General features: G+C 40.0%; 1 protein-coding gene across 1 annotated transcript in view; it reads left to right on the top strand.

Annotated features, from left to right (window-relative positions):
* Positions 1-1,978: 1,978 nt before the first annotated feature.
* SPOCK1 (SPARC (osteonectin), cwcv and kazal like domains proteoglycan 1) overlaps positions 1,979-22,505 on the top strand; it is a 323,597-nt gene continuing 303,070 nt past the window's right edge. The window contains exons 1-2 of the mRNA XM_050905361.1: positions 1,979-1,993; positions 2,389-2,556. Of these exons, the coding sequence (XP_050761318.1) occupies positions 2,389-2,556 (168 nt within the window). The 5' untranslated portion in view covers positions 1,979-1,993. The remainder of the gene's footprint in view (positions 1,994-2,388; positions 2,557-22,505) is intronic.

Raw genomic sequence — 22,505 nt, 5'->3', positions numbered from 1 at the left:
ATCTAAGTAAGAAAGCAGAAAGCTTGTGTTCGCCCTGCCAGGTGGAAGTTATATAAACCTTACCTGTCACTGAAACTAACACTTTTATAGGAACATCTGTGCACAAGAGAGAGATATTTGATAGGAATATTTACCCTGGACCACCACCAGAAGAATGGTATAGTCCAGTATAGGAGGGAAGGTGGAGCAGGGTGTTTGGATATGGACTTACATCCAAATCTGCAGGGCTTTGGTTTGGATTTCTTCTATTTGTTGCTTTTATTGGGTTATATTTTGCCCTCCTGCAGGCATGTAGCTTTCATTAGATTCTATGTGCACCAAGGGGAGAATGCAATGTGGGGTACTTAGGTGCGTATGTGCTTGTACTCTGCTGTTAAAATTAATAAAACCTCATTTTTTTTTTCAGCCCCAGAGGCTTTTATTGTGGTTATGTGGTATTTAGGAACTGTGTTTAAAATCAGGTCTAGGAATAGTACCGTACACTGAGTGCAGCACTCAGATATAGCAGTAAAAAATGAATAAACGTGACCCTTTTCTGTGTTACTAAAGAAACGCCTAATGTGTCTGTCTGGAAAAAGTGGAATTAACCCTGTTAATAGTTTTCTTGGAGAGAAAAGGCAGTATTTACAGGACAGTTTAATGAACCGTGTTTGAAAAATGTCATATGGAACAGTACTCACAGCTGTATTTAAAATGATCAGCAAATGTATATGTCTTCGTTTTGGGGCACCATATTAATAAGCAGGGGATGAGGTCTCTCTTCCATCCAGCTACAGAGAATGAGACCCTCAATGAGAGCCTCCCCTCCATACTTTAAAAATTAATTGTGGATGTGAAATTTCCCTCTTTCCTAGCCCTTGAAATGCTCAGAAGTAAGAAGAGGAGGAGTGCCTTCCTCACGGTCTTTGGGGATGGATACAGCAACAATCACCCAAACCCTGATGCAGGAAATGGCCCAGCCCTCTTTCCCACCTCCTCAGCTGACAATGGAGACCTTTCTCCTTTCTTGCTGGAGAAGGTCTCCTCCTTTCACCCTACTGCCTAGACCAGTATGTAGCTCCCCTCATCTCTCTCCTTCCCATTTTTAGAAATGGAAGATGGCTTTCCCCTACACCCTTCTGACAGCCTGGGCAGTCCCGTACTTCATTGTCCGGTGTGGGAGCAGAAACCTCTTCACTGTGTGGGATGTGTTGACCAAGGGAGGGGAGCTCCTTGCCAAAAGAAATTAAGAAACCTGGAATGACTTCCGTGCCTTTGAAAAGTCATTACTTTTGTAAATTATAAAACCATTGACTCGAGACAGTCATATCCAACGCAGGGCTTATAAAAGGTGGGGTTTGTTGGGGTTCTTATGTTTTTAAGGCCAGTTTTACGGCTCTGTAACTCTTCAGAGTGCAGCAGTAGCAAAGACTTCACCCTCGATCTCTCTGAAGAGGCTGTCCCCCGCGTTCCTCACAGACATCCTCCCCAGCTGCCCATTCTGTCCCTGCCCGACATTGGCCCAACAACCTTTTCGGTAGTTCACCGAGAGACCGTTACGGCGACCGTTACGGCGACCGTTACGGCGACCGTTACGGCGACCGTTACGGCGACCGTTACGGCGACCGTTACGGCGACCGTTACGGCGACCGTTACGGCGACCGTTACGGCGACCGTTACGGCGACCGTTGGGCACGCGAGCGGCGCCTCGCCTCCCCGCGCCCTTTACCTCAGGCGGGCGCTGCCAGCGCTGGAGCCGCGCTCCGCCCCCGCGCCGCCGCCGCTCGGCGGGTAGATGGCGCCAGACCTCGGCTCCTGGCCCGCGCCCGCCCCGCCGCCGCGCGCACACACACACCCGGAGCCGCTGACGGCGCCTACTCGGGGCTCGCCGGCTCTCCGGTCCGCCGCCCGAGCAGCGGCAGCCGCACAAAGGAGAGGAGGAGGAGGAGGAGGAAGAAGAGGTGGAGGCGGCGCGCACGGTGCTCGGAGCCCCGGCCGGCGGCACTGCCCGGAGGTAGGGGCTTCCTCTCCGCCCTGGCAGCCAAACTTCGTGGAGCCAGCGCTGGCTGCTCCCGCGGGAGGCTTTATTGGGGTTTCGTAACGGTGTATTTCCCCCTGGCTGGTGTCTCTGCCCGGCCCCAGGTGACCTGTTTTATTTTTATCATTATTACCGTTGTTGTTGTTCCCCGCCCCTCCAGGCTGGGCGGGTAGGGTGGGTCTCGGCGGACCTGGCAGCTCCGCAGGCAGAAGTTGGCGAGGGGCGTGCGGGGAGACGAGCCCGAACTTGGGTCCCCTCAAACTTCCCTGCCCGAGAAAGCCGCCCCCGCGGCCGCGCCGCCCTCCGCGCCCGCCGCCGCCTCGCCGCTCCGCTCCGCTCCTCTCCTCTCCGCTCCTCTCCTCTCCTTGCAGATGTCGGGGGTGCTGGTAATCGCTGCCTGGTGCTTCCTGCAAGTGGAGAGCCGGCATCCTGAAATCATCACGAGTAATAGCAATCATGGCAATTTCCTGGACAACGACAAATGGCTGAGCACTGTTTCGCAGTATGATAAAGACAAGTACTGGAACAAATTCAGGGATGTAAGTACTTCTTCGTTTACCGCATACTTCTTGTTTGTTCCATTTGATGGTAGCATCCTTTCAATGTGTGGCTGCGGGCTTTTAGAAGCTGTGAGTAGAAGAGAGATGCAGCTTGGGCAACCGGTTGCTGCTTGTATGAAGGATGTTCAGAGCTGTTTGGAAGCTGGACAGAGAGTCCTGGCATTCTTGATTACCCCATCGATCGGGATGGCTTGGGCTCAGTGTCAGTCTCACGGAAAGCATATGGTCTTCAGTTTTCCTTTGGGGAGGAACTTTGAGCGAAGTTTTTGTGCCTGCTGCTTAAGAGGCTAGTTAACTGTAAAATGATGAAAAGGTGTGTGTAAGAAGGGAATATTTACCAGTTCAAGCCACAAGGTGGTAAACAGTGAAGCTTTTCTTTGCCTGCAGATTTGGTGGAAAATATTTTGTTGTCAATTCTGCTCATGGAGATCTTTGATGCTGGTATAGGGTTGGAGGCAGCAATGCTTTGACTTAGGTTTTTTTCAGTCTGGAAAATAGAGGTATCTTCAAGAGGTGTTGTGACATGTATCTGTAAAAAACAAATCACTTCTTAAGCTTAAAATTAATTCTTGAATTCCCCTAGTTTGAATACAATTGCGTGTATGAAGTCAATGATTGGAGAAAGGGAAATGAAACATTTATGGTAAATGTAATATTTACAGAGCTCCTTTTGCTTCTGTTGTCTATATGCTGAAAAAGCTTTCTTGGAGCATAGGCAGAAACCCTGCTTCAGTCTGCCCAAGGCTGGATAAGGGAAACGTTACTGTTACTGTTGATCATGAGCACCTTGAGGTTAAGTGTTCTTTATTGCATGGGATTTGTGTGCTGTGGCTGCAGTGTGACCCTAGGAAAGGGAAGACTAGAGCTGGCTAGCAGTTCTGCTAGTACTATTCTGCAAGAACTTGTTTGTTTGTTTGTTTAGGAAGCTCTGGTGTTTTATAATATATTAACAAATTAAACTTTGATGCTATGCGTTTGTGTCCGTGGTCTTAACACTGTATCTTACTTTGCAAAGAGGAAGTCAAAGTATTACAGTTAAATGTGACCTGTCTCTGCCCAGCTTATTTTCTGTACATTTTTCTGTAGTTGTGGTCATCTCTGTGTCTGAGAAATCATGCTGCTCTGAATCTCAATATAACACAGTATGGCCTTAACAATGGTATCAACAGATATGTCAGAATGTGTATTTGTGTGCAGTCACTGTGATGACATCCACCTACTGGGACTGTTGAAGTTCTCGTATAATAGGTGTCTGGAAAAGCCTATGCTTGTACAGTAACGACTATTTTATTAAGGGGATTCTACAGTTAATATGGATTCATAGATTTTTACCAGGCTCCAAGGGAATCTTTGTTAATATCTGGTTTAGTCTCCTGGGGAACGCAGGTTAAGGATTTCACTTAAGTTCTACATTCAACTTGATGTGAGAATTTGGCAGCATTTGAAAATGGTAAATTGAATGAAAGACTGACAAATTAATCCAAAACCACTTTTAACTAGGGACAGATTTATAGCAAGGGACATCTTTCAACAGCATCCTTCCAAATTGAGGCCTTGTGTTAAGCGCACTTCTTGAGCTTAAAGTTTTTATTTAATTTTATGCAGGTGTTGGTGGTTTTTTTTGTTTTTTGGTTTGGTTTTTTTTTTTTTAAGCCTGGAGTCCTTGCAACTTCTCTTCTCGTCCCCTTTCCCCAATCTCACAAGTGCAGTTGTCAGAGAAATTACTCCTCTTCCTGTGTAAGATGTTCGTGAAGATTACCCCTTTCATGTTTTAAGGTTTCACAACTGAAAATGATTTTTTAGATTTTCTGAAAATGCTAACAAAACCCGTAAAGCCTCAAAACTCTTTTCTATAGGAAGAATAATTTTGTGGGGAAAAAAACTCTTAACCAGTCCTCTGCCAAGCAAAAGCAAATAGTATGAAGTTCATGCAAAGTTTAGGTACCTTTCTACCCAGCCATCTTAATGGTTCTATTTAATTACTTCAAAACTAGTGTGTTATGAGTGCATATGATTATCCATGAAACCTTTTATGGGGCAAATTAACAGGGACTACTAATCATCTCCTACTAAGCTTTTTCCAGAAAGAAAATATAAAAAGCTTGTGTATGTAATTAAGCTCTTAATAACTTGTCTTCATCCAAAGTGATTTGCTGCATCATAACCTTCTGTGAGAGGTTCTGTGTCCACAGATGAAGACATGCATAGGTAGAGTTGCTGCCAACGTAGTATGTATAGTAGACACAGCACACTTCTTGCATACAGAGATGTCATTAGAAGAAATCTGGTCCTTGCTTCATGGCTGTGTTGTCAGGGATAGATTGTTAAAACATTTGTTAAAAGACTGCCTGGTGAGATGCAGCATAACAGTATTAACTGCTAGGTATGGGGTAGACTAGCATTTCATTCATAATTGTTGAATTGTAGGGAAACTATCTTCCCATCTTCCCTTTGTTCTCAAGCTGTAACTAGATGTACATCATTACTAGATGAGGTTCTGGATGTGGGCTTTGCACAGGAGGCTGGAGTATAGAAGTGGTGTTTCAGTTAAAACCTTCTTGGGTCTGACGGTACAGCTACTACAGAGCAGACGGCCTAGTTCGTACCCTGTAAATCAGCAGAAGCAAAGTTGCAGTAATTATCATAATTACCTTTAGTAGCTTTCAGAATTTTATGTCAAGTTATAGAAATAAAATTGCACAAACATTTATATAACTGTGTCCTTATGTACAGTAGGAGAAACACTGCACCTATGGAGCTAAGATTTGATTGTTTTGGGTGTGGCCACTTTAAACTCTGTACGTGCATGCAGCACAAACATCTGCGCACACATATGTGCATATAAATCTGTCATAATGTTGCAGTACTGGCTGGTTTTTTTACAGATGATATATAATTGAATATAAAATTTTAAATTGGGCTTCTCTCAACTTTTTCAGTTATTCTTTTCAAAATCAATTGGTTAGTCAGCCTTATTGAGCTGTGTCCAATATGGCCTGATTTGAGAAGACAGCTATTGATTGGTTTTTTTAGTATGACCCATATTTCTTTTGGGCAAAGACAGCGTGGTAGTTGCACTTAATGGCCCAGCAGTCATTACTTTTCTTCTGTGAAAAGAGACCACAGAAGTACACCTCATGTGAAGTCTGCATTACATCCACATAATCAGGCTAAATTTTTAAGTCTGACTGAATTTAATAGTGTGAAATGATGACCTGTCAACATTTTCAAAAGGCCTCAAGGGATCTGTTTAAACAATCTTTGCAATACAATCTTTTCACATGATTTGAACGCAATTTATAGAATATTCAAGTGCTCCATTTTTAAAAACAAGCAGAGCCTGTAAATGAATAGTAAGACCAATATGACTGATCTGTTGTGAAGCACATGCTGTTGAAAATCTTGTATGTTGTCCATCTGTCCAGTATCAATAATGGTGTAATGTCTGATGTATTAATAAGCTTTCAGTACAATCTGAACTTGATATTCCTGTCTGTCTGCCACCGCTTTTTCCTTGTCTGCCATGGGCTTTCTATGTGACCAATGACAAAATCTTAGTTCTGTCTTAAGTCCCACAGCTGGGGATAATAGTATTTCTCTTCCTCACAACTGTGTGTTGAAGCTGTAAAAAAGAAAGGACAGAGCTCAGGATCTGTGGTAATATGGAGTTTATTATTCACCTAATCCATATATTGAATGTGGCTTGATACATGCTTAAGTAACTGCCTAGGTCTAGTTTAGTAAGTATCTAAAAAATAAAAACTAAATCAATATAATTATTACTAGAAAAAGAAAAAAGTAAGCAAGGTGGAGTTTGTAGGAAGGACCTGCAGCTATTTCCTTTGTACAGATTTGAGGCTTGGAAAAGCAGACATCAGGGATATGAGAGTCAAATTAGACCTTTTGATATTATGAACACAAATGTTAAGGCCTCGATCTTTTGATCAAATCTGTTGAGAGAGATCCTTTGGCTTAAGAGGAGCTTCAGCGCAAATTCAACACCTGAATTTAAGTGAATTCTTATGAGTCTTTGAAAGCATTTACTATGTGAATAGCCATACACATTATTGTAATAGGTCACACTGCAGCATCTCATTGTGTTCATAGGGGCTTGGCACAGAAGGCATAGAATAAGTGTCCTCTTAGTATTAGGCCTGTCTTTAATCAAAATTGTATGAACAGACTAATTCTATTACTTCTACTTGGAGTTATGTCTATTACATTATTAATGCTTATATATAAAAGGGTAATAAGTTCAACTAGCTATGGATTAAACTGCAAAAAGGAAGAAAAAAGTTAAATGAACTTAGAGGATCTAGTATAAACCATACAAGGAATTTCCATGAAGTTGAAAGCTAAGAATCTTGGCATGAACTCTGGATTCAGTGCATGTTCATGCATGGCAGGCTGCCAGACCACGTTCTGAGCATTAACTAAGCTGTTTCTCTAAATTTTATTGCTTACAGAGTTTCAGTTCAGGCTATCATGTTAAAACTCTCATGCATTATATGCCTGGAGATGCTTTGAGACCGTGCATGCCTAAGAAGCAAGGCATGAAATGTCATCATCTGTGTGTATACATTTCTCAGACTTACTGTGGATAAATAGTTGCATATCTACCAGCAGCATGAATAGTTATGTGTAAGTAGATTAGATTAGATATTAGATTTCCCAGGTTGGTCATAGACTACCATCCCCTGATACGATCCACTGAAGAGACAATTTTGTCAGTTATTCATATACATCACCTTTCTGAGCCTATGAGTTCTTCCTCACACCTGATCAGAAGTGCAGTGTTAGGTGATAAAGCAAATACAGGGCTTGGAACTAGGGTACCTGTATTGTTCCAGCTTTGCCACCGGTGAATTGTTGGACTTTGGGCTGGCTCTTCACACTTCTGCACTGCTTTTCCCCTTGTTGCGCTTACCTTTCTCTGATTTGTTTAGCCCAAAATTAGAAGTGTGGTAGTGAAACTTGATAGCAGAGAGCTGGAAAACATGACCAATACTGAGAAGGGTTGGAATACCAAGTAGGCAGAATTGGAAGAGCTTGGGAACTCGAGTAATAGAAATGAAATGAAATTTAAAAGTACAAAGTAGAAGGTCATGGAACTGAGAGCTAACGTGAATTTATTCTGGGTCCTGGCAGCTCAGCTTGAAATAGATGAGAGGGAAAACCTGTGTACTTTTATTGATTTGCAGAGTTATTCTAAGTAACGAAAGTAATGCTACTCTGAGGAGAGCAAATGTATTGTAGGAATGCATAAAATGAAAGATTTCTGGTTCTGTTGAAGAAATAAAATTGTACAATGTATAGGAGAGCATACTTAATTACGAATATTGTGAGCGCTTCTGATCACTGAAATTCAAGAAAAATAAATTTTTATGGAGTTGGTGAGCCAAAGGCCTTCCAGCATCATAGGGGAAAAGAGCTTGTTTTAAAATAATATACCATGTTAGTTTACTCACACAAAGCTAATTGTGTAAGAGTAGATTTAAATTAGATTGTTTTAAAAAGTTATCTTAATGAGCACTTCAGTTTCAATATGTAGCTTGTATGTTAACAAAAAAGATTATGCTGTACTAAACTGTAATAAAAGAACGTGGATTTTGGGATTCTAGAGGCCTTGGAGTTTTCTATCACATGTGTCTGTTCATTAAGTTTAAAGCCCCTTGCAGATGGTTGTCTTGCTCCCTAGCCGTACAGCTTCTAGTGTGGTGGAACCTCATCTGCGATACCCTTTGGGATTTTTGAGCTAACAGTTCATTTGTAGAGACTGGGTTCTTTCTGCGGTCTCTTCCCTGGCAGATACATGCCGTCAATGTGATCCCACTACCAAGGACTCAACCAATTTCAAGATACCGCCTGATACCCTAGATGCTAAGGGGAAGCTACTTAGTTTGGGACTACATCTTCTTTTTCTATGTTGTATTTAGGTCTACAGGCAGAATGAAGTATTTTTCTGCCAATAATTTATTACCGAAACATCACATTTTCTGCTTTCTTCACTTCAAATGTAAGCACAGGTTTTTCTGTGATTCAGTGATCAATACATTCAATACATATATTCCTGGAGAAACCATTCAGGCCCTGCTAATTATGTAGTAGTGAAGATAGTCATAAGGAAGGTTACAGGACACTTGAAGAATACCAACGAGCTAGATAATGGATGTACACAGTAAAGCGGCTGGGTTATGTGACGGGACACAGTCACCTTGGGCTTGCTTCCCAGGAGATTATCATTCCAAGCCCACCTTGAGATTTAATTGAAGGTCACGATTGTGTGTATGGATTCCAGTGGATCTGGACTGAAGTACAACAGAGTTGAAATGTGATTTATAAGTCTACCCAGACACTCTTAGCATAGGTTGTCTCTTAGGGCAATTCTTACTCAATAGAGGGACAAGGCTGGAATATAAATGTCATTGAAAGGTACAGCTGAGATGTACTTGCCAAAGCTGCGTGAAGTTTAAAAGAATAGCAAAACGTGAGACTGAATCTGTGCAAATGTAATTCATAATCAGCTTCTTACAAACAGAAGAGATATAATTACTAAAAATGCCCTTCTCAAACTTGACACTTTCCTTCTGCAGTGGACAAGGGGAAAAATAATGGCATTTATGTCAGAGTAATTAACTTGGAAGGTACAGAAAGCCAGCTTTTTGTAATTAACTGACACTTATCCAGCTTCCCTAGGAATTACCTAAGACTCCGAAGCTAAATAGGTCAGTACAAAACTAGAGTGTTAGTTTCTGTATTATATGTTTCAAACTATAACTTGAATAGTTTCCTCACTTACAGAAATGTTCTGTAGACTGCAGTCACAAATCATATCCCTGCTATGGAATCCTGTAGATTTAAAGTTTTCACTAATATGTTTTACCAGTTTTTAGAGTACCCATTCTTATATTCTACTCTCCCCCCCCCCCCCCCCCCCCATTTTATAGGATTTCTTTTCCATAGGGGCTTGCTTTATTACAAATTTAAACTGTTATTTTGTCAGATTCCTGGGAGGGGAGTCTTCTGTTACATTTCTGGATGTAGACTGTATGTTTTAAGAGTTGCAGTGGGAGCTATAGGAAACATAATGATGTGAAGAGCATGCTGCACCTTTAAGGACAAAAGAGAAATCTTTTGTTTCTTGATGAGCGTGAGGTTAAAAATGAATAAAAAGTGGAAGAGCCAGTTTTGATGTATTGTAATGTTAGCACCGGGGGGGGGTGGGGGGTGGCAGAAGAAACAGCAAATCGAAACCTGGTACACAGTTGTGGAATAGATTTTGTTTACATATTTGTCAAGACTCACTCTTGTAAAAGGAAAAAAGAGGGGAAAAAACCCGACACAGATGAGCCATGCGTCATGTCAAACCATGTCACTGTAATATAAAATGAGTGGATTGAAAATAGTCATAGGAGGCTGAGTTCTGATGTCTGTTAGAGTAACAACTGTTATCAGGCTCAAGTATCCATGGGTAAATAATACTAGTTTTATTTCAGGTAAATTGTCCAGGATTAGGGTTGAGAAAATCAGGCTCATTAACTTTTGGCACTTGAGAATAAAGCTTAGTTATGATACTATGTTTTGAACATCAGGGAGATTATTGCCTTTTTTGTCTCAGATATGTCAACTGTTTGCTCTATATTTATGGTTTTAACCAGGAGGCTAGAAATGTGTAATTTCAGTCAGCATGTCTTTAACAATGTGTGCATTTTTTGAGGATAAAATACGAGACTCTCTGAATTGGGGGTGGGACAGCTGAGCTGCTTTTACAAGAGGCAGGACTTCATGAGGGAAACGGAGGTCAAATATTACATCTAGGGTATGAAAACTCTTTTCTTTTCAATAACATCAGTTTATTCAAGGGCTGTTTGATTATTTCTTTCCTTGTGTAACCAAAAATGAGATTCATCCGAAAGAGCTGTAGTGAAGTCTTGGTTATGTTGAAGCTAATGACAAAATCATCAAAAACTTTAGTGAGGCCTGAGTTTGATTCTCATAATCTTCATCTTCCTGTTCTCTTAGACAAAGAACAACTGTACATGAAAGACCAGTTAAATTAAACAGTTCTTTCTGGCTTTTGGAGGACATTGTGTGATTGGAAAAGGCTGAAAGATCAGGTGTCTGGCCAGCATAAATAGAAGAAGCTCCCTCAAAGTCTCTGGAAGAATCAACCTATCTGAAAATCAAACATCTACAGTCTACAAAGTACGCATTTTATAGATTCCAACTAAAACAAGAAAGTGGAGTTGAAACAGAGCAAAGTTACGGTAATGCTGCTGCCTCCAGTGTGAATTTCTGTACTTCCAACACTTAACTCTGTTTCAGCTTTACACAGGGCCTTATTGCCGCTAAGTTACCAAGTCCTAACTCCATTTAAGTATTCTGTCATCAGGTAGATGACTCTAGCAGTTATCATTGGTGGATTTGCTGTTGCAGGTTGGCAGCTAAAATGGAATTACACATTTGGACTGAACATCTAATGTCTAATGAGTTTCAAGGCTAAGATATGATTCAAAATTCAGTTTACAGATAAATTGCTAAGCTACTGAATAGGGGTTTTGGCAGGGAGTAGGTTGGTCTTTATCTGTCACTTCTATAGCTTGGTTTGTAATCCAGGGTAACAGAAAATCATTCTCATTAAATAGGTACAAGGGGGCATCAATTAATTCTGTGATCTTAGCTGTCCTCTTAATGAACTTAGTGTCATAAATCCACTTCACTGATTGCTTTCTCCTGGGCAGATAGAAAAATACTTTATTAAAAATTACTGTTAGAGTAACTATATTCGGATTGGTTTTCGAAAAAGGTGTCAATCTATCATGGCTTACAGTTGAATTCTGACTAACACTGGGATTGATAGAGGTAGTGATACTTGTCTGTCTATGCAGGTTATTTTGAAACTGTCTAATAAGGAAATTCAGCTGCGTATACAATTTCATTTGAAATTTCACAGCATATTCTGTGAACAGTTTTTATGTGCTTTTTAGCTTGGAGATCTGTCTTTGCCCTTCCTTCTCAGAGTTCCATTGGCTCTTCAGAAGTTTGTTTCAGCATTGTCTTCTAGTGTTTGAATATTGTCCTCTCTGCCTTTTTTTTCCAAGTTGTAGCAGTTAAACAACTTGAACCTGAACACAAGATTGAGGTACAGGGGTAGAGGCAGCTGCAGTCACTGGAATTGGGTGGGTGGGGTGCTTAAATTTTAGAGAATGGAATGGGAGGGAGGCTGAAAATTATAATTGCAGGATTAAGAAGAAATGAGGCTGAGGTGCTTGTTCAAGGGAGTGAGTGGAAAACGTTTTTAGAGTAGTGTTTCTGTGTGTACTAGGGACGTTGAGGTTCTTGGTAGAATTTGATTGCAATTGGTAAATATTAATAAAAATCAATTTCAGAGAGTTCAGAAATGCCTGTCATTTCTTGTTTGATAACAAGAGCCTGTTGTACTTTGAACACTGATTTCTAGGACACCTCTGTTAGTCCTCCAGCACTTGTGTATGCGCCAATACCTACTATACTGTAAGCACTCGTACTCCTTGCTCGTACGGGAGTTCCGCTGAGCGTGTCCATGCGCGGCGGTACGCGCAGGGCAGCGCAGCCGGCCCGGCCCGGCCCCGCCGCGCCACCCGCCGCGTCCGCCGGGCGGAGCCCGTCCTGCTCGGAGCTGTCCAGTGCTGAACCCGCCCGCGGGGTGCCGGGCTGGGCAGAGCGGGTGAAGGCTCCTTTAAGAATACCTCAGCTTTTTGTGGCATTCTTTGCTACGTCTCAAAGCACTTTTCCGATGTGGTTAGGCATACGGAGATGTATATCTCGATTAGACAGATGTGGAAGCAGAGGATAAAGCTGAGTTATCCATCAAGCTAATGCCAGATCTAACAATAAAATTTATGTCATGTAAGTCCCAGGACAGTGCTCTTCTACTGAGCTATGTACTGTGTTGGAATACAGAAAGACAAAGCTTAACAGGTCTGTGTTCTTCCTTTGGATATATGTGCCAGTATCTGTCAGCAGTGTTTATTGGGTCAAATTCATTTCTTGTTTGATAACATAAGCTTCACTCAAGGTATATAAGGGATAAATTTTGTTCTTTTTTTTCCCTAAGTGAAGCCAGGGTAACCAATCTTTTTGATGCTAGCTAGACGTTATGTATTTATTTATTTAATGCTAGGTAGGTACACATCTAGTTTGATCTCATATTGAAGGGGGACTAGGTATTTCCTGTTAAAGCAGAGATATTAGGCCAAGCAGATTTCCCGTATCTTGTTTTATTTTAATGTTAAACTACATCTGGTGAAACTGGTGACTCTTAGAATTTTTAAATCTACTGATCTTTTAAAAACTTGTTTCATTTGGCTGAAAAAGAAATTGTTTCACATAAAAGAACACCGGAGTGCTGCATTCAGTAAGGATATCTGTAGGCACAGGATAATCAGTGATTTAAACACAGAATTGTCTGCCATATTGCTTAAACACAATCATGAATCTCCACATTATGGTTCACTCAGGACAACAGCATCCAAAAAGAAATCATGTCACATTTAATTAGAATAAATATAAACTGGAAAAATACTGCACAACTGTCAGTTATGCATATAACTGCAGTTCTGCAGCATGAAGGAAACTGGTAAACCAGACATATTTGCTCATAAGGAAGTACATAGTAATTCAGATCAGTGGCCACAGATTTATTAGTCTCTTCATGTGTATATAACAAAGTGAAGTTGGATATAACAAGTCGCTTAATGGTTTATTTTCACTGGAATATGAGGCAAGATGGACTGAAATGATGATCCTTATGTGACACAAATGTCTATTTTTATATCTAGTCTCTTTTTCTTTCTACAAAGCCTTTGGCTCTTCTCATGAAGAGGTGCTTTTTGTCTTATGCATGTGTCTTATCTTAATAAATGTTAAAATGATTGGCAGAGCGAAGATTTTGTGGCTTATAATGAACTTCTTATAACCTGAGATGAAAGGTAATCTTTTTCTCCCAGAGACAGTGCTGTTAGAGATTGTGAGTAAGCATTTCCTATCCAGGTACAATGCCTTGTAAAAGAGAAAAGAAGACGGAACACAAATACAAGAAGCTTTAATGGGTATAAATGGACAATTTTTGAGCATTCATAAAAAGATAATATAAACAATTTTAGAACCATTTTAAAATATATTGAAACTTCCACTTCTAAAGCAACATCTGCCATCACAAATAGTCCCATCTCTCTATGTAAGGGAAAAAAAATCCAAACAACTTCTTATGGGCCATATTCTGCTATCGGGATTTTTTTTTAAGTAACCTCAGAACCTTAGCATTAGTTTTTGTTGAGATACTCCATCTGTGGTTTAATGGCAGAATATGGTCCTATGTAATCAAGAATGCGGAATATTCTATTACAGCAGGACAGTGTACAAATAGAGACAGATGTGGCATGTGCTCAGTATGCCTATAGTTTTCATTAGTGAGGAAAGAAGCTGCAAACAGGAAGAAATTTTGAAACATACCTCCATCATTGCAAACCCATGACTGATATATCAGGGCTGGTGCAGTTGATGCGTTCCATCTGAAATAATGCAAGATTGTCTATAAAATTTGAACTCAATAAGGAGATATGTAGATATAAAATAAGATACTAAGCTGAAGCCTTAGGGCATGGCTGATTTTAAAGCTTGAAGCTTCCTGAAATTAGGAGTTACTGAAACTGCAATGGTGGAATAAATGTGTTTTCCTCAGTCATTCCTTAAAAAGAGAAACTACAGGTGCAAGCAAATTAAAAAAAAAAAACAAAAAACAAAACCAACAAAAAAACCCAAAATATACAATCCGTGTCATAGGCAAATGAATGCTGGAAAATTTAGTGGCTCCAGCCAGAGGAATTGTGGCTGAGATGGAGGCATGCTCCATCAGGCAAGAAATCATGGTTGGAACAATCTTTTCTAAAGGCCAGAGATCTCTCCTCATGGAAAACACCTGGCAGAAAGAGGAAATGAAGAACATGATGTGTGTGTACCTGGGTAATGAATTTATAAATACAGACAGAATGGGAAGGAGGTAGATAAGGAAAAACATGTTCTGCTTCATTAGAGAGGATTCCAAAATGGTAGGTTGATGATCGTGTTAGGGTCAGAGGGAGAGGAGAGCAGGAAGGGATTTAGAGGGTATACAACTGAAAGTTAGCTGCTGATCAGTATCCTGCATGACCCTGACCTGGGCAGCAAGTGTTCTTGTGAGCAAAGCTACTGGTAAGCCCCACTTAAGAAATGTGTGTGATTCTGGGCATAGTTGTAAAGAATGTCTTGCTGAGTGTACACAATACATTTTGGACTCCAAGCAATCACCGCTGGCTTATTGCCAGATGAGAAGCTATAAACATCTGCCCTTATGTGGTCTTCCTACTGTGTGACTTGTGTGGTGGGTAGTATTGCTTTTAATTTGAGATAAACAACAAAGATGCATTGTAGAAAGAATACATGTGCTTTAATCACTTTTTTCCTTGCAGTGTAGTTGTGGATATCTGTAGCATTCATAATTAGCAGAGGAACAGATGGCAAAAGCTTGGTTTAAAACAGAGCATCCACTGAGTGATCATGTGCTGCTGCAAGCTTATTTGGGAAGCAGTTTGCTCTGTTCCCTTGGATGGGGCTCTAATACAGTGGTGCAGGAGTAAAGTAGGAAAAGAACTTGTAACAGTGTAATTCAGTGTCTAGGACATACATAAAGCATGGAAAACATCTAAACTTTCAAAACATCTCCTGGATGCTAGTGTCTTATGTTGCACAAGGATGAATTTCAACCTTCGTTGTCCTGCATAGCTGAAACCTGTTATGTCTGCGTTCATATAAAGGGTAAATGTAACAAAATGTCCATAAGATTTCTCCTTCCCCCATCCTTATTTCTGCACAGAAGGGAACAATTCTGTTCTCTGCTCAAATTTTGGGAAGTATTGTACTGTAGCTTATTTAAAAAAAAAAAAAAACAAACAACAAAACAAATTTAAAAAAACCCTTATATATATTTTGCTTGTGTGCTTCCAACATTAGCATTGTGCTGCCATTTTTCAAAGCTAGAAAACATGAGAGGATTTTGTCAGCATTTCACCATGACACTTGTTTCACATAGAAAGCCAGAGGGCAAAACAAAGTGGGTTTTTTTGGTGCATGTAATCTTTTTAGAAAGCAATGGTAGCCCTGCAGGCACAATCACTGAGATTCGTATGAGGTAATGTTCAGAAAGATGAGATCTCAGATGTAAAGGCTGATTGATTAGTTGTGTGATCCCATTCTCCAAATTCAAAACTTAAAAATATTTGATTTTAAGGAGAGTCAGGAGCAAGGAGGAGAACAGAAGGTTGCTAAAGAGAAAAATACTCTAAATATGTTTTTCATCAATAAAGTAAAAATATGGTATTCTCTATCCCAAAGGAGCTGGATGGATTATTGCAACCATCCAATCTCGTCAAGATCACATTTTCTTTTTTCTTTTTTTTTTAAAGATAAATGAACCCGTGTGGAGATGTTTATCTCCGAGATGACCTGTATTTACTTTCAAGTCACAGTGAATTGGGTATTCTCTTAGTCTGTGAAACTATTTTATATCGCTCTTTCTCTCTGCAGACTCTATGGATACAGACATAAAATATTTCTGCGAAAACAGTGGTGCCATTCCCTCTATGTATGGAATATTTTGGGCAGTATCTGTAATAGCCAATGAAATGATCTTTGATAGCTGCTATTTTTCTCCATATGCTGAACTATAAATTTAAATATGTTATGAACTGTGTTTTCTTTTTCCTTCATAGACTCCCTGTATCTGCTCACAATAAGTAATTCACAGCATAAACATGTAGTTTTGTGTTTGCCTAGACATCTTTCTGATCTCCAATTTTCATGTAAAACTGACTCAAAATTCTCCCGGTATGAAAATTAAAGTTCCCAACTGTGCCAGTTTCTTCATTGACAAGACTGAATGAACTGTTTGTGCTTATTCAGTTCAATTGACAGTTTTTTTTAATTCTTGAATGTATTTAGATTGTAAACTTCTTGGCGTGGAAACATCTCTATGTGTTTGACCATGCAGAAGCCAGCTCACTGGGGACTGTCATCTCTGCAAGGGCTGCTGACCAATACAAATTTTATAATACAAATAATTAATCTTTATCACCAATTGATGTGGTCAGTAGTAGAACTAAATTAAAACATCTGTGTCAGTATGGGGTCTTTTTTTGTTGACAATCTCTGTGCCTTCTCAGTATGCTGCTCTTGTTAAGGGTGTTTTGGTCAGACTAGAAACAAATTTCAGCTAAGGTTATTTAAAGAACAGCACTTGCACACAGTTTGACTTCTCCTGGGCCCTGTGTACTTTCCCTTTCCTCTTGTAGACCTCATAAAACCAGTTCAGGTTCAGGAATAGCCTTTTCTAAGTTAGCTGAATTATTTTCAATTTAGTATTGAATGAAGTATTTTCAATTTAGAGATTATCAAAACAGTCATGACCATCATGTTCTTGGGTAACAGCATTCTAGTCATCTTAGTATTCAGCTACAAGAGCTACAAAAGCAATATAATTTCAGTTGCCCCATGACAGAACTAAGCCAGAGCTGTTTCAAACTTTAGTCAGAAACACTTCCTTAACCAAGAGTTTTCAGAAATTATTTAGCTTATTACAACCACTTGAGCCAACACGTTCATGAGTCATAGGAGCTTTGCCCAGAAGAGTTCCACTCTCTCCCTCGTCTTTGAAGCTAAGTCAGTGAATTTGTAAGATGCCTTTTCTCATAGTGATTCCTGAACACCACATCAATGGCTCTTAGTTGCATGTTCATGTCTTCAGAAGATGTTTCTTAATTGCTGAAAGTACGGGATAGCAAGACAAAATGACTTACCACCCAGGATGTGAAGTTACTGCAGCTGTGCTACTTGCAATGTCAACTGTCTTGACAGGCTGAAGAATTACATAGCATTCCCTATAATGATAGGGCTTACCGCTGCCCTAAGTTGCAGAATTGTTCCTTTCAGGTTAGACTATAACTTGCACTAATGTGACTGTGCAAAAAAACTGAGGAAGAAATGAAGACCATCTAACACACTCTCCCAGTACTACTGGCAGAGTAGTACTTAGGACTGTTTATTGACTGGCTGCGGATACTTTGAGAAAGCATGGGGGACATACCACAAGAAGGGACTGAGAGTTGCAGACCTGGCTTGTTCTTTTTCAAAGGATCATTAAGTTACTCTACTCAGCAGTAGAACATGAAAAGTATGCCTGGTATGGTGCTATAGAAAACCACATGAAATCCAGCGACAGGGAGTGAACAGCTTATTGTTAACAATTTGGGGGAATGACAGGAGGGAAAATAAAAAGGAATTTCGTAAAGCAAATTTTCATTTGCTGCCTAGGGAGTGGTTTGTTTTTTTTTTTTCTGGGGGAACAGAGAATGCAAGTTGTTGCTCACTTTTGTTCCAAAACACTGTTTATAGAGTGAATTCCTGATTTGGAGGAATGGTCACCTTCCTGAGCTTTCTAGCAAGGCAAATATGCTGTTAACTCAAACCATGTAACATTTGCACCCTGCTGTGATCATACAACTCTTTCTCCTCCCACCTTCTTTACATATGTCAGCAGCAGTGCTAGGCCTTTGCCTGCTTGCCATTTCTGAGCACTACAAATCCTTTTTACTGGGCCTATACACAGAGACCACATAGGTAAGAGATGGATAGTGACTTCCTTTATATTCCTGCCTAGAACACAGCAACTACCTAGCCTTTCATCCATGTCTTCCAGTTCATCGCTCCTTGTAAATCGGACACTGATTTCAATTCTGTGCTTAGTTAAGGGCGCTTCTGTTATCTTTTGCTTTCACGTGCACACAGTATGCAAATAGGAAAAGCTAAAGCGCTACAGAAATAGCTCCTCCTTCGTTTCAGCCTCATCATTTGTGTTATATAAATGGTTTTATTTTTATTTTCAGCTTTTGCTTTCTGAAAAGCAAAGCAAAATACATGTTTTTTTAATCTCTAAAGTCTTGTTTGTACCCTACTGAATATAAGAAAAAGAAGGCTGTTTTCCAGAGATAGGCCTTAGATCATGCTTCAAAAATTCATAGCAAATTCCCAAAAGTGAAGCAGTGGGAGCTATCGCTGTAATTTGGATAATAAAAACAATAAGAAAATGCCAGACTAAAAGTCATGGCCAGCCTCACTTAACAAATGAGATGGCAAACTACCAGCCAGTGTTAAAAAGAATATCCAACTGATGCTGCTTTTATCCCTGTGCAATTGGCAAGGCTCCTAGATTGGTGCCTGAGAGAGCATTGATACTTGGCCTGGGTATGACTGCATGTAAGTGGACTAGGCCACTAAATCATTTGGCACTTCTGACAATTTGATCCCAGGAGAGCACTGGGATTTCTGCTTGTCTCCATTGAGGAGGATGGCTGCTCCGAGAGAGGAATCCTAATCTGCTTGAGACCTGAGTGGAAAGGATCCACTGGCATTTTCGAGTATTTCAGAAGTTCGGACAGTATGAAGCACTAGTGTCTCTATTACTGAGATTCTGAGGGTAAAAAAACCTGAGGTTAAAACAAACAAACAACCCAGATTAAAAATGGCTCTGGCAGATTGTTTCCATGAAAATTATTCACACTTAGAGGAGATTAATTCAAACCATTGATTGGTTTGAAATTTTAAGAGTTTTAAGATGAAGAGTTTTAAGCCTAAATATAAGCCTGCTTGGGTAAGTTTTACTGTTTATTCTCATTGAAAAATCTGTAGTATTTTTCATCAAAAATGTTTCAGGAATCTGCATGCACATTTTATAAAGATGTCATGTGTAGAATGAATTTACCTTGTTCTCTAAGAGCTTCTTTGTCATCAAAGACATATTCAGGAGCAAAACAAGCTACTTTTGTTACTGTTGTCCTTGCTATCAACGGAAGAAGACATATTCTATGATTCTGTGATATTGTTTTAGTTTCCTCTCAGAAATAACTGGTATTCCGTCTGTTCCTTTGCTGTACTTTGCAGTGAGCTAGGCTGTGAGGGAATCCCTTACAACATGTTGAATTCTCCTATGGAATTAATAGACTGTGGTAACAGAGGCCAAACTTCCATGATTTCTGGAGATACGAATTTGAATGTGATACTAGAGCTGAAAAGAGGCTTTAAGAATGGACTACCTTCATTTTGAAGTGTGGTATAGAGAAAGTAAAAACAATTAACTGCCCTTTATTTTTCCTTATGGTGACCTCTGACTTTTGCCCGTTTGGTGACCATTTTATATTCAAGCTAAGTGTCTCTGAAAAACAGATAGGATATCTTCCTGCTCCACACAAGGTTAAGTTGGTATTTCTGAAAGGGCTGTTACTAATATAGATTATCCTTCAGGCAGTGCTCTCTCCCTTTGGAAACTCTGTACTGACATTTAAAATCCTGTATTTGAAATATTCATCAAAAATGTAGGGATAGGTGATGTGCTTCCTGAAAGAGAGTTAGTTCATAAAGTATTTTGATTCATGCCCTAGATAAGGAGATCTTAGTAGAATTAAAGCGTCTTGGGTTACAGCATCTAACTCTGGATCCATTTTGAATGACAAAAGAATAGACAAAGTATCTCTGAAAGCTCTTGATGTGAGAAAGTGTCTCCTTGAGTTATCCACCTGTCCAGCTAGTCTCTTGACTAATTTGAACAGCCTTTAAAGCTGTAATGACTACTGGGAAGAACAGAGGTTCTGCTGAGAGTATAGATTCTCCAATAATTAATAAGCCACTAGATAATGCTGTTTGAGAACTATCAAAACTATGGGTCTCTGCAGCCCTTTTCAAGCAGGGACTTGACTCTTGACCTTTGCTTAAGACTTGACTGAGCGCCTATGGTGTCACACAGCGTTTTCAAAGTACATTCTTTTTGTTCTTTAAGGCTTCTGGCTTTGTCTCCAGATTCCCTGGAAGCCATCTACTCTTATTTATCTCTGAAGCTGACTTTCCTTGAGAGCTGAGGTCTTACTTAAAGAAAACATTTTAAAGGATTTCTCATCAAAACGTTGTTAGCAAGGCATACTTAAAAATAAACTGCTCCTCTCCTTCCCTCCTTTCTAGAGTGAGCTAAGAGGACAACACCAGTTGAATCATCCGTCTGAGTCATGCAAACATCTGTCATTGTTAGATGTAAAGAGGAACTAAAAAGCTGTCATTTGCTTGGGAGTATTTTTATACTTGACTCACTTGTCCAGTGAAGGGGAGAGGCTTTTTTTTTTCTTTTTGCCTCCTTTCACATGGAAAATTACAATAAAGCCATGTGTTGTGGTAATGGCTATAAACTCTGCTACTGAAAAAGCTTTACAGAAATCTTCCACCTCAGAGCATCTGCCATCCTGAAAATCTTTTTTTTGCACTTGTGCACAAGCTCTGTGAGGCCCTGTGCAGACATCCAGGCGGTCCTTCCCTCAAATGCCTGGGCCTGTGCAAATACCTTCTCCTCCCCAGCTGTGTGCTGCCTGAAGTAATTCACTGTTTCATCTGGACCGTAAATATGGATCACACTCTCACCCCGGCATCTAACACTTGACCCTCAGATTCATGTGTTGTTTTTTTTTTTTTCCTTGTCCTTCTCCATCTCTTCTTATTCTCTGTTGGTTTATATTTCTGTATCTCTTGTAGTTGACTCTGCAGCTTTTTGACTTCTGACTTCTTTACTTTGCACTTCTCTTTTTTCTTTACTCTTTCTTCACTCTGTCATCTTTGCTCTCCATCCTCTTTCATTCCTGCATTTTTCTAGTGTTAATCTTTCTCCCCTCCTTTTTTATAGGTATCTTTCATATCTTCTTCTGTTAGCCAAGTCCTGTGACTTTGCTACCAAATATTGCTAGCCAGTAAGTCACAGCAGCATGGAGCTATTTTATCCAAACTGATGATGATGTGGTCAGTCTGGTTGTGATCTTAAACCTGGCTCACTGAAAACTGGTGTGAATTCCTACACTATGCACCATGGGGTAGCAGTACTTGAAGAGTAAGCTCTTCAACTTCAGCTCTGTCCAACTTATAATTGTGAGCCTTTGTTTAAGCTCCTTAATCACAGCTGCACAAAAAAAAAGGGAGTTTTGAAAAACTCTCTAGCTTGTAACATAAAAGAAAAACCTTACTTCCAGTTGAAGAGAGTGGAAAGAAGATGAAGATGCAGCTACTCTTTATTGCTATGTCTACCGTAAAGCTTAACATCACTGACTTAAATGGCTATTATCATTATATCTCTGAAAAAAGTCATGTTTTTAATACTTTTCTGACTTAAGAAATCTATAATAAGAATCTTCTAACATGAACTGGAAGACTTATCTGTCCAGTTCTTGAGCACTTGAAGTTTTTTCTAGGAGCCGTGTTAAAGCAAAGTCCCATACTCTCTTTTAAATGAGGTAATTTTGAAATTTATTATAGTTGATCTCAAAATATTAAAGAAGGCAATAGTGATATTTCTGCTTCTATAACCCTACAGGAACATTTATTTATACTCTAGAAGATGGAATTTATGCTTTGGAAGAAGAAGCTTTGAGGCTAAGCCCAAGCACAGCACTGTCTGTCCGCAGCGGCTTCTAGGCTATCCTATCATGTTTTTTTCGTCATTTATCCCTAATGAACAGGGCAAGGTTCTTTTCTGAGATGTATCACTCTCTAAAGTTTGTTGGTATGTTTTTGAATGCTTTTCTTGTTTTGGAATGGGTTCATATTCCTTTCTTTCTAATCACCTGGAGACAACTCAGCAAGCAAAAAATGCAATGACTGGATGTGACACCGACTACTGCTTACAGTTCCTAGTGATCCTATGAGTGACATCAGGTGTCTCCTCCTCCCTGGAAAGTGAGCTGTGTAATCTGGCAGAGCTGTAGGTTCAGAGTGGGCTAGTGCAGCATCATCTCTGCTGTCCCACTCCGATGTCACTTCTGGCTAGTTGT

The sequence above is a fragment of the Gymnogyps californianus genome, chromosome 14 (genome assembly GCF_018139145.2).
Source record: "Gymnogyps californianus isolate 813 chromosome 14, ASM1813914v2, whole genome shotgun sequence".
In the NCBI taxonomy this organism is placed as follows: domain Eukaryota; kingdom Metazoa; phylum Chordata; class Aves; order Accipitriformes; family Cathartidae; genus Gymnogyps; species Gymnogyps californianus.
The sequence above is the reverse complement of the archived record's forward strand: the minus strand, read 5'-3'. Positions and strand labels throughout refer to the sequence as shown.